Source organism: Prinia subflava, unplaced genomic scaffold (assembly GCF_021018805.1).
Source record: "Prinia subflava isolate CZ2003 ecotype Zambia unplaced genomic scaffold, Cam_Psub_1.2 scaffold_303_NEW, whole genome shotgun sequence".
Lineage (NCBI taxonomy): Eukaryota > Metazoa > Chordata > Aves > Passeriformes > Cisticolidae > Prinia > Prinia subflava.
In genome coordinates this window covers 20,150-30,850 of record NW_026960825.1, presented here as the reverse complement: position 1 = coordinate 30,850, position 10,701 = coordinate 20,150, and the positions used below count along the sequence as shown (strand labels likewise).

Below are 10,701 nucleotides of genomic sequence, written 5' to 3'. Positions count from 1 at the left end.
CCTTCCCTTCCCTTCCCTTCCCTTCCCTTCCCTTCCCTTCCCTTCCCTTCCCTTCCCATTCCCTTCCTTTCCCTTCCCTTCCCTTCCCTTCCTTCCCTTCCCTTCCCTTCCCTTCCCTTCCCTTCCCTTCCCTTCCCTTCCCTTCCCGCACCTTCCCGCACCTTCCCTTCCCTTCCCTTCCCTTCCCTTCCCTTCCCTTCCCTTCCCTTCCCTTCCCTTCCCTTCCCTTCCCTTCCCTTCCCTTCCCTTCCCTTCCCTTCCCTTCCCTTCCCTTCCCTTCCCTCTTCCCTTCCCGCACCTTCCCGCACCTTCCCGCACCTTCCCTTCCCTTCCCCGCACCTTCCCTTCCCTTCCCGCACCTTCCCTTCCCTTCCCTTCCCGCACCTTCCCTTCCCCGCACCTTCCCTTCCCTTCCCGCACCTTCCCTTCCCTTCCCGCACCTTCCCGCACCTTCCCGCACCTTCCCGCACCTTCCCGCACCTTCCCGCACCTTCCCGCACCTTCCCGCACCTTCCCTTCCCGCACCTTCCCTTCCCTTCCCGCACCTTCCCTTCCCGCACCTTCCCTTCCCTTCCCTTCCCTTCCCTTCCCTTCCCGCACCTTCCCGCACCTTCCCGCACCTTCCCGCACCTTCCCGCACCTTCCCGCACCTTCCCTTCCCGCACCTTCCCGCACCTTCCCGCACCTTCCCTTCCCTTCCCTTCCCTTCCCTTCCCTTCCCTTCCCTTCCCTTCCCTTCCCTTCCCTTCCCTTCCCTTCCCTTCCCTTCCCTTCCCTTCCCTTCCCTTCCCTTCCCTTCCCTTCCCTTCCCTTCCCTTCCCTTCTTTTCCCTTCCCTTCCCTTCCCTTCCCTTCCCTTCCCTTCCCTTCCCTTCCCTTCCCGCACCCTTCCCTTCCCTTCCCTTCCCGCACCTTCCCTTCCCTTCCCTTCCCTTCCCTTCCCTTCCCTTCCCTTCCCGCACCTTCCCGCACCTTCCCGCACCTTCCCGCACCTTCCCCGCACCTTCCCGCACCTTCCCGCACCTTCCCGCACCTTCCCGCACCTTCCCGCACCTTCCCTTCCCGCACCTTACCCGCCGACGCCCCCCCTAGCGGCGAGAGCGGTCACGCCACCCCCCTCCCCCCCCTTCACTCCCCCCAGCGGCGCTTGCGGGAAGCGCGGCCCGGGTGGCGCGCGCGGGGGCAGGGGCCCGGCCGCCCGGGCGCGTGCGCGGTCCCGCCCCGCGGCGCGTGCGTGGAAGGCTCATCCCGTGTCGGCGCGCAGGGGGACGGCGTCAGATATTGGCAATGGTGTTGGCGACTCTGGTCCGCATCGTCAAGGTCCAGCTGCCCGCCTACCTCAAGCGCCTGCCGCTGCCCGAGAGCATCGGCGGCTTCATCCGCCTCACAGGTAGGCGCGAGGATCGGGACCCCCTTCGCGCCCCGGCGCTGCGGTCGGTCCTTTCTGGGATCCGGCTCTCACCCCTCGCTGTAGGCATCGGTGTCTCCCGGCCGCGTCACAGAACGGGGAACCTCAAACCTTGAACTGTTGCAGCAGGGGGATGACCCGACAGGAGGTGGCGGTGCCATGTGGGGCAGGGGGAGCTGTCAGGATGAAGTGCAGGGACAGAGTAAAACGTTCGCGTCTGAAATTCCTCTGGGAACCTATGCTGGGGAGCCAGAGGCCGTGCGCTGAGATGGATTGGGATTTAACCAGAAGCCTAAAGCACAGCCTCTTCCTCTGCTTCACAGGTCAAAGACAGCATCTGTACTGAGTTAAACCAAAGAAATCGCTTTCTGAGAAACCTGCCACATACATAAAGTTAGGGTAGTTTTTTAATTTAGTAATTTTTGTAAGTATTTTCTGCGTGAGGGAGTAGAAACACCAGTTCATTGTTTGTAGACCTGTCACAGAATGAACAAGAAAGAAAAGTGAGTAGTGGCAACTTCTGTGGGAGGTCAAAGCACACTGAGGCTCTGGGTGCCCAGGCTCGGCGGTGATAACAGGCGGGCCCTCAGGCAGTGTCAAGTGACGGGATTAGTTCGGTGACAAGAAGGAAGGAATATTCTCCACAGAAAGTAGAAGTAGAAAAAGTTATCAAACTGTAGAATCAACCTTATATCTTGCAGCACTAACACCATGCCTGTAATAGTGTTGGAAAAGTGTTAAATTTAGAACAGGCACAGTGTATTTAAAGCTGGCTTTGAGCACTACTTTTTTCCCAGCATGTTTATGCTGCTTGAGAACTGCAAGTCTCATTATCTTCCTCAGGGACAAGCAAATCTTTTAAATTGACTATTCTTCTTCCACAACTACTCTCTCATATGAAAAAGCTCTTAATTACACTTACCAAATAGAGAAATTCAGCTGCTACAAAGTTGGGAGGTAGGGGAGCATAACAGAACAATGCATCTTCTATTTCTAGTATTTGACAGTTTTCTAATGAAGCCAATTGCCCTTGTAACCACAACTTGACTTAAAATTTCTTAAGCTTACTAATATTTTAGTATCCTACTGCTTCACTTGTCTAACCATGTCTTTCTGTAACAGGATTTTATTTGTACAGTCTTTGTACTCATAATGTGTAGCAGTAATGCAATTTATTCTGAAAACCTCTGAAAGGTCTGGTCTGTAGACCAAAATCAGGACTTTGGGGTTTTTACATAGTGTGATCAGTGGGGGAGAAGTGTTTTGTTATCGCATTGTTTACCCCATTGACTTCAAGGTACTTCCTTGAATTTGGAGAGAGGGCAATACGCGAACAGCTGACTTCTTAAGAATAAACCAAACGTGAAATGTCAGTCCCAAAAATATTAAACAAAAAGAAAAGAAGGAGCTGAGTCAGAAACTTCTTTTGAGAACTGGTAGGATTTAATGAGCATACCTGAAAAATCCACTGCCTCTAGTTCTTAGTGATTTTTTTTGATGGACTCTAAAAATAAGAGACAAAGGTATATTTAAAAATAAATGGCTCTAGAGAGAACATTTTTACATTTAAATTTTTTTTTTTAATAGTAAGCTAGACTAGTATCTGCTGCCGTGCTTATACATCTTCCTCCCAGGGTGAATATAAATGAAAATGGAGGGAAAAAAGCAAAACTGTACAGGTGCTTCAAGTTATGGCATAGGGTAAATGCAAAATAGTGAGACTTTTGAGAAGGATATTGTAGGACACTGCATCTTAGGCACCTAAATTAAAAGATTATCACCTCTTAGTGTGTAAAGGTTATTGAAAGTCATTGAAACATCACTGCTCGTTTTAGAGTTGTACGCTTACTTGCACGCAGAGCTGCTGTCAGTCTTCAGTTTCATTTGAGAAAATGATTGCTTGAGCAAGTGCTGCCTCTTCTGTGTTGTTGTGGTCTTTGTCCTGTCCTAAAGTTACAATCCTCTAAGAGCAGGGAATTCCCAGTCCTGGGGTTATTTTGCAGTGAATTATCATTAGGGAAAGACTACTGGACAATAGAGAAAATTAATGTTCCCTTTTGTGTTTGGTACTATTACAAATTACTAAGTATATTCTTTGGCAATTGGCATACTTTGCTCCTTTTTGGAAAGTGAGAAGTAACACTGGTCTAAAAACATTTAAAGTGTATTAATATTTGCCCTTTGGTGGCATCTATTGAATTTTATCAGTGACCAGCACTATGAAACACTGGGCAGCATAGACCTTGTTTGAAAATGCAGGCCAGAATCCAGATTTGGAACAGTGCAGTCTTTTCTTAACTCTTATTGCTTCTGTAAACTCTCCTTAGCTTGCAGGCAGATGGAACTTCAGTTCCTGTCATGTATCAGTCGTAGGAACAACAGACCAAAAGTATATGTAGCGCCTTGGTTTTTTTATAGGATTTTGTATAGTGTGCTGGTTAAAGATCTGGACACCTGTTGTCTGTTGTGACCTTACGAAACCAGAATGAAAAACCGCTTTTTTGAAGAGATAGTCTGTTAACATCCAGTGCATACCTCCTGAAGGTGAAAGCAGTGAGGGAGGAAGGAAAGAATGTTTGACCTTGGGTTTGAAAGTGGATATCTAAATTATCACGCTGTGCTGCTCAGAAGCCTCTTTCAGTGTCTTGTCATTGCTTCTTTAGCCTTCTCTTCTCAAGTTCAGTGAGATGAACAGTGTTGTCTCATGCCAGCGTTGCTTTTTGTCCTGGAAGATGTCATTAATATGGCATAGATATTCACCTCAAAATAGCAAACAACCAAAACCAGGATAGATCTGCTTATTAGTTCTGAAGAGAATGTAATTAGTAAGTACTTTGAATTTGCATGAAGAATGTAATCAGTTCAGAGAATATACAAGTACAGTTCAAATATTCCTTTTGACTGGTAGTTGATACTTGTTAAAATTTTGGTTTGCAGTTGAGCTGTTACTGTAAGAAGCTGCTTTTGGGTCTGCATAGGGTTATTTCCACAAAAAGTAGCTGAAACCTAAATCAAAGATACCAAAGGAGTAGTTGATGGAAGACAAGCAGGGAATATCTGCTTTGATTTTCCTCTCATTGGCTGGTCTGTACCTTTGTTCATAGTGTATGTTTCTTTTGGTTTTGGACGTGTTACTGTTGGACTAAAACTTAAGACAACCTTTCCTTGAAAATACCCGTGGCCTCAGCTTCTTGGAATTCTCTGGTTTCCAATACTTTTCAGGACTTATCTTTGGGTTTGGTCTCTATCTAACACAAGTCTGAAGACTGTTCCATACACTACTCTTCATTTCTGTCTCCAAAGTCTGCCTCTCCCCATGCAGCAGAACCGATAAAGAATCTCCAGAATCAAGGTAATGGCTGTATTCTGAGTTGTCAGCTGTGAAAATTGTCTTGTGAATTGCCCTACATGTGCTTCAGAAAGGTATGAATGGCTTCAAAACCAGAGCAGTCTACACTTGTAGGAAGACTGCATTAGTTTGGATGAAGGGGTTTTCCCATCCCTGCTCACCCAGCCTAATGATCTCTGACAGTGTCTTGTATCTCATGCCTTAGTTGATCTCATGATCACGTTGATTTTTCAGTTTAAACATAGGAGCTTCAGGAAGTCTTTTGGCAATAACAAGCCAGTTTATGATTAGTGTGCACATGAATGTAACTGGGGACTTTCCAGAGAATCCTCTCAGGGTTATTGATTCCCTGAGATTCTCCTTGGGGTTGCTGTTCCCCAAGGTAATAAGGGTTCCCCCAAGGTTGCTGTTCCCTGGGAGTTTCCTCGGGGTTGATGTTCCCCGAGGTAATAAGGTTTTCAGTCTTCTCTTCGCCCTAGGTGTTTCACATCGAAGCCAGAGACAACGAGTCCAGCAGTTTGTGTTATCAAGGCTGTTTATTCTTAATTATCTATCAGTTCTTGTCGAGCTTTGCAAGGCGTCCCCAGCAAAGCAGGACATGCAGCTGGACTGGGCGGATCAGAGAGCCCCGCACCTTAAGTACGGTACCCTTGACCCAACCACTGTCCGAGACATATTTTTTATTTACAAAATTTTACCAATACCTACTACCTATACTAACATGTCAGTTCTACTCTAAGCCAATCTCTAAAACCCAACTCAGCACAAGATGGGGGACGAGAGCAAGAACAAGGAGGACAGGGGCCACTTCCCAATTCCTCCATCTTGCCTCTTCAGCCCCATATACTAAGAATCCTAATTTCTATATTTATATTCTATAATAAACCAGCTACTACTTATTTTAAATTCTTAGGGTTTGTGATTCTTCCTGCATGTGAGTGTTCACTCCCATGGACAGCAATCAGAGTCAGTGTCCTCCTGGGATCTGTGTGGGTCTAACTGACCCCCCTGTACAGATCCCAGACCCCCCTGTCCAGTCTCCAAACCCTCCTGTACAGTCTTCAAACCCTCCAGGGCGGCCAGAGGGATATCCTGGACTCCAACAAATCCCAGATTAGAAGTAAACACAGAATTTACTGGCTAGTGAGGACAAAAGTATTTATCAGCAGTTATCTTGATACAAATATTACATAATAACCATCCTAAATAATAGCCTTGTACATCCTATTAATGTTTATTTCTAATTTCCTTTCTTAGAGGCTATAGCTATCATGTTCTCCTTCCACTTGAATGAACCCAACTGGCTGTGAGTCATCCATAGACATGACCACTGTTCTGATTTTGATGCTGTATCAGAGTGTGAGACATGTCCTTTTTGTGTGTCAGTCTTAGGCCAGTTATAAACACCACACATTTGATAGATGCTCTGGTCCTGATGTGCCTCTTGGAATGTCTGTTCTGTCCTGGAGTTCAGAGGAGTAGATTTGTAGAGATCCACATTTTTGCCAACAGTGAGGTTAAATACAAAGTTTGGATTTTTTTTTCAGTGACCAAATAGTTTTCCTCTCTTTTGAAATACATTCCAAGTCAGTCCTTCAGGTAAGGTCAGAAAGTGCATTTAGATTCCTGATGGAATTGATGGGAGTGTTCTGGAAAAGTAATGATAGAAAAGGCAAACAGGCACTACTGTCCAGGAAACTCAGGATTCTGTGTAGCTGAAAACATTTAAGTATCTCAGTGTCGATTATTATTTAGGGCTTGCAGCTTGTTGGAGGAACTAAGGAAGGTGTATCAGAGATTAATGTGTTGCAGTGAGTCTTAGTGAATGTTGTGAGTTGTGGTGTGTAGAAACTGCTGCAGGTGCAGTTGGGAAATGACTACTGAGACTTCTTGCAGTGCCTTTAGCATTTGTGCAGCTGTGATATATCTCTGGATAAATACACTTAATGTGGCTGTCACATCAAGGGCAACAAAGAACAAAAACTTAATCCCACAAATTATTTTCATTACATAGTCTGGTTCCAGAAAATTCAAATCCTTAAATAAAATCCACTGGATTCTAACTGGAGAAGTATTAGCATAAATGTATGTTTTACTAGTACAAATAAAAATCAAGCTATACAGAATAATGTATTTTCTCAGGGCTACAACCTACCTGGCAGCCTTAGCCTGCTCTGTTGTGTTTTCTTTCTTGTATATCTTCATTTCAAACAACAAATTGTAGAACAAAATCCTGCTACAGTCTGATCCTAAATAATTTAGAAGTATAAGTTGATTAGTGTCTTGTCTTAAAAAGTGCTTGTGCAGCTATTTGTGCTCCAGCTTATTATACTTTTTTCTTTCTCTTCTAAAATATTTTTAAACTCCCTTTTATATGAGTGTTTAGATTTAATACATTCTCCAGAAATGTAGAAAAATGCTCTCAATCTTTAGTGCACCATGGTATTTAAATTGCACTGGAGTATTGTCACAGCATGTTTTCCTGGAAAAGTGTGTCCACCTTATATGTATAGATAGTCTATGTATATTTATATATATAAATAAATGCCAATTACTGATGCATTTCTTTAAAAGTCCAGTAAATCTTCTCTCACCAGTATGTCTAGAAGATATATAATGATGTAGCAGGGCAGCCAGATCTGCAGTGGATACTTTTATTTTTTACCTGTACTTGAAAGAAGTCCCTTACCTTGGTAAAAAGCAATTTTCTGTGACTTGACCTACTGATCTTAGGTGTCTTTCTTTCTCTGTGTTGTAGAAACTGGTTGCAGATCTCTGAACAGAGGTCTAAAAAATAAAACAAAAAACATTGGTGAAGGTTTTGCCAGTGCTTTAGGGTTGCCCATTTCAGTAAATCTTTTATTTGTTTTGTATTTATCTTCCATTGAATCATCTTCTAGAGTGATAAAATTCAATTTCAAATTAAATTCTGGGAGTCAGATTGTAGTCGTGCATTTCTGTACCCGAGCAGGTGTTTCTATATAAGGAAGTTAAACTAGAATTTTCTATAGCCTGCTCATTGCACTTAGCTCAGTACCAGCACAGACACAGTGATAGGGCTTTGGAAGTGCACCTCAAAGCCTAGTGTCCATCTCATTGGGCAAAGAGCCAAATAAGCCCACCTAGACCATTGAGTATTAAAGAGCCTGCACAAGAGGTGCACGTGGGCTTTTTGGGAATGCCTTAGCCAGTGTAACTGTGCTTGGTACACTGTGCTCGGCTTATCTCTTTTCATTTTGTAATGTTTGTTATTTTTGCTGTTATTAAAACCTTTATTTTACAAAGCATATCCTGGGAAGCCGTCTCGCTATTTTATTAAGCCATTTCTCCGCTGGCTGGACCCTCGGAGGTATTGAGAGAAATCTCGATATCAGATTTTAACTTTGGCTGGAGTAAATCTTAGGACTTAATCTATGTTTTTTTTTCCTTGAGACTCACCAATGGAATCTTGTTTGCCCTGAAGGCTGTTGACTGAGCAGCCTTGTTACATACCCTCAGCCTAAGCCATTTGAAAGTAGCTGATGCTGCAGCATCCTGGAGTGGTGTCAAGAGCCACCCTAAATCCCACTTTATCTTTAGTTTCAGAATGGCTGCGGTTACTGCCCTTCCTGGGCGTGCTGGCCTTGCTCGCTTACCTTGCTGTTCGTCCCTTCCTCCCTAAGAAGAAACAGCAGAAGGATAGCTTGATTAACCTCAAGATACAGAAGGAAAATCCCAAAGTAGTGAATGAGATAAACATTGAAGATCTATGCCTCACTAAAGCTTACTGCAGGTGTTGGCGTTCAAAGACGGTAAGACATGGTGCTACTGTAGGATTAGAGATTGAAACTTGCATATTTTTATCAGTGTTTTGGTGGTGGATTGCTCTGTGTTGAGCTGTTGCCTTTGTCTGGAGTTGGAACATGGTCCTGAACTTTGTAGAATGGCACAAACCTATCTACATGAAGAAAGCAACTGTAGAAACTTGAAAGAAACACAGTAGGGTTTTTCTAGAAACATTTAGAGAGTGACCACACGTGAGTAGAGTAAACCAAGCAAACCTGTTTTACTATTTGGAAATACAATGCAACTAATTAAAAGATAATTACTCTTATTTTGCAAAAAACAATGCTCAGAAAGTTGTTCATATTGGAATGAAAATGAGGCTGGGCCTGTGTTGGTGAGGGAGATTTCCATCTGGTCCAGAGCAGTGAGATGACTGGTTGGGATATTACATATCCCTCAAATCAGCTAGATGTAAAGGAGTATATTTCATCTAGCCTCAATTTTCATTTCCTGATTCAATTTTGAATGTCCTGACCACACTCTGGTTTTGTTCTCTCTGGACCAAATGCTTTCTTTTTTAATAAAAACAAAATGTTTGCCCTGAAGAAGCTTACTCAGCTATTCTCACTTTGCACTAATCACTTCAGCCAAGTATTTCAGCATTTCTTTAAAAAGTACTTTCTGGTTGCAAATGACTAAATCTATTAAGAGCACTTTTACTAGTTCCACAATAAATCCATTAGTAGCTGTGATGACCGCTTTGTTTGCTGCTCTTTCATGGAAAAGGCTTTGTCCCCGACTTTGTGTCTAAGAACAGCTATTTTAGGATCTCACAAACTTAGCTACCCATTAACAGTGTTTGTTTTTCTTAGTGTCCTATGTCTGATAGGAGGCAGGGAGTTTGACGTTTAACCCGGACATCACAGGAGGAACTAGCAACATTATCAGAGTGCTTAGGGCTTAGAGGAAATACAGAAATCACCATGCAACTGCTGTACAGAATTATGCTAATTCCTTGTCTATGTTTTTTTTTCAGTTCCCTGTCTGTGATGGCTCCCACAACAAGCACAATGAATTAACAGGAGATAATGTAGGTCCACTAATACTCAAGAAGAAAGAAGTATAGCAGATGCTAATCGAGATCATGACTGATAAAAAGTCTTTTATACTGTTGTAGTTGCAAGGGACAGAGTTTTACTATGTGATTGGTATGATTTAGTTTCATGATTGCTGTAGATTTCTTTTTGGAATAAACTGCATTTAGACAGTGATGAATTTGTCACTGTTTTGGTACCTTATTCTGAGAAGAATTGTGCCTGCTTTGTAAAACTGTAAAGTACCTATCTCTGTAAATAAGTCGTTTATTTCAAGAATAAATTGACTTTCTACAACTATGCCTTTTTTGTATAAACATACAATTATAAAACTATTGCTATTTCAAGTGATGTTAAGTGCACTTTTCTGTTGAGTTTGTTCTGCTGAGAAATCATGTTTTACTTTGCTTTTCAGGAACAAATTTAAATGTACTTAAGTGAGGGAGAAAAAGATACCAGCTTCCTCCTTTGTGAATATATATTCAGGCAGCAGATCAGTGTTAAGTCATGTAAGCTGAAGGTCTGGCCTGTGTGGTGCCTAAGTGGGCAGTTTGTTGGTCTTACACAAAGCAGCCCAGCTCAGACAAACCCCACACTACTGGAAAGTTTCACACAGCATCCCAGGTGGAGTGCTGGCAGTTCCAGGCCATATATAAATCAAACTATTGAGCAGGTCAGCCTCAAACATTACCCCTGTATTTTGGGTCCTGTGTTGATGGTAAGTGTCTTGGTTTGAAAGACAGATATCTGCTAGGAAGGGGCAGGACCTCCCTAGAGATGGAGAATTCAAATCCCCTCCCTCCAAATTATTCCAATTAAAAGGAAAATTAAAGGAGCTTTCAGGCAGAGGTATGGGGGTAGGAATAACAGTTCTTTACTAGTATATATGACAAAACGACAAACAAACAACAACTACAGCATCAATAATAAACAGAATCAAGAACCTTGAGGGCTTTCTTTTACAAAAAAGCCCAGAGCAGTTTGATCTGGGTGCCCCTGCAGGACTCTGAGAGGCCGAACTGGAAGGAAGGAAAAGTCCCGGGCTGGTGGATGAGATGAGGTCTGCGCTGGCAGCTGGAGCAGCAG

The 10,701-nt window shown here is 43.5% G+C and overlaps 1 protein-coding gene across 1 annotated transcript; it reads left to right on the top strand.

Annotated features, from left to right (window-relative positions):
- The first annotated feature begins 1,215 nt into the window (after positions 1-1,215).
- Positions 1,216-9,966, top strand: LOC134565341 (CDGSH iron-sulfur domain-containing protein 2-like). The gene is made up of 3 exons (XM_063424862.1): positions 1,216-1,389; positions 8,336-8,547; positions 9,558-9,966. The coding sequence occupies exons 1-3, from the start codon at positions 1,287-1,289 to the stop codon at positions 9,645-9,647; spliced, it is 405 nt and encodes a 134-aa protein (XP_063280932.1). The 5' UTR covers positions 1,216-1,286; the 3' UTR covers positions 9,648-9,966.
- Positions 9,967-10,701: the final 735 nt, after the last annotated feature.